Source organism: Sesamum indicum, linkage group LG16, assembly GCF_000512975.1.
Source record: "Sesamum indicum cultivar Zhongzhi No. 13 linkage group LG16, S_indicum_v1.0, whole genome shotgun sequence".
In the NCBI taxonomy this organism is placed as follows: Eukaryota; Viridiplantae; Streptophyta; class Magnoliopsida; order Lamiales; family Pedaliaceae; genus Sesamum; species Sesamum indicum.
The window spans coordinates 3,201,248-3,202,928 of NC_026160.1; the positions used below are offsets into that span (position 1 = coordinate 3,201,248).

Sequence of the window (1,681 nt, forward strand, 5' to 3'; positions counted from 1 at the left end):
TAAAATAAAAACACAATAAAACAACCACAATCAGGCCTAGCTCGGGCCTTAACCAGGACGGTCCATAGACCAAGTTTTCAATAATAAATTGAGATAATAACAAGCCCAAGAACACTTAAGATATTTTGAAAAAAATAAATAAAGTATAAATGTACTAAAAGTTTAGAAGCAAAATAATAAAGACAAAAGTTTTAGAGTTTCAAAAATTTTTAAAATCTGTTAGTATAATCAACTTAGCAAAATAAATTAAAACTTATATGCCATACATTATTAAAATAAAATTGGCTCAGTTGGGCAGGCCCACTACCCCTGACTAGGACCAAGCGGTCATAGGGCCATTGAGCTAGTCCAATCCCAATTATTTATACCTACGGTCAATCCAAGACCAATTCGATCCCAATTAGACCACGGCCAGATCAACCCTATGTTTTTTAGGCCAATTCGATTTTAGGCCAGTCAGCCCAGTTCAACCCACTGCATATCTTGAGTTATAACTTTTAACAAAATAATATAATGGTTCATTTCACAATTAGATCTCTCAAGCGGGTTGTAATCAAAATATGGTACTTGAGCTATTTTTTTACAATCTAAAGTTCTAAGTATAATTATTGCCTTTTAGGATCAATTTCATTTTTTCTCGATGGCCCCATTTATTTTGGATATAAAATAAATGTGTGATAGGATAAATCTGCAAAAGTCTAACGTGAGCGTCGAACAGGGATGGGGGGGGAGCCTATTTTTTTCACCCTTTTTCACATTTACATGCGCATCTCCATTAGTTTTGACGGAAACATAACAGGTAAGATCAACTTTATTCAAAATTAGTAACTAAGGGATTAAAAGTGTAACTTGTGAAACAAAATGAACCAAAAATCATTTTAGTGATATTGTTGAGTGAACAAAAATGTATTTTAACCTACGAAGTTTTAAACAACATTAAACTCCATTGACAAAATGGAAAGGCCAGCCAGCTTCCTGATTCAAATTTTTACTGAAGGCAAAAATGACATAACAAGCAGAAAGGCTAAAATACAAATACTCAGCCTGGATCTGGGAACAAGTGAACTCTGTTCCAAGTAAACCGATATTTCCGTCCACACAGCATAGTCACGAAAGGGAAGTATAAGGAAGGAAAAGGCCATATGAAATCTCCAACTTCAGTATCGAAAAACATTTGCGTCAAAACAGTACTTAATAAATTGAAGCAAAAATGATCAAAAATTTGGTTCTGAATAAGTCAAATCACTTCAACCAGATTCGTTCTGCATAATTTCAGACGGTTTGGACAGAACACTTCAATCAGATTCGTTCTGCATAATTTCAGAGGACGTTTTGGATGAACGTGGCTGAGAATCGGATACATCAGGTGAATCCCTACCGCTTTTTGTGTTTGAATGCCGACTCTTGTTGCTGGCAGGCACACCTTTCTTGATCCAATCATTTAACTTTGATGGTTTAGAGGGAGAGGTTTCAGAAGATGGCGCCAACGACGAGGTGCTCTGATATGGACTGGAAGGTGAATAAGGCGCAGATAGAGGAGGGACGCTCAAACTATATGCGTATGCATAACCGTCCAAGGGATGATCGAATTTACAGGTAGGCCCATATTTGCAGAGTCCATAAAGACTGTAATATGAACATACTGGTAACCCCTGCATTTATGAAAAACCAGAGTTTACAT

The 1,681-nt window shown here is 36.3% G+C and overlaps 1 protein-coding gene across 3 annotated transcripts in view; it reads right to left on the bottom strand.

Annotated features, from left to right (window-relative positions):
- LOC105178657 (zinc finger CCCH domain-containing protein 3) overlaps positions 986 to 1,681 on the bottom strand; it is a 6,567-nt gene continuing 5,871 nt past the window's right edge. For all 3 annotated transcript variants that reach the window (XM_011102170.2, XM_020699416.1, XM_011102169.2), the window contains one exon: positions 986 to 1,652. In XM_011102170.2, the coding sequence (XP_011100472.1) occupies positions 1,296 to 1,652 (357 nt within the window). In that variant the 3' untranslated portion in view covers positions 986 to 1,295. The remainder of the gene's footprint in view (positions 1,653 to 1,681) is intronic.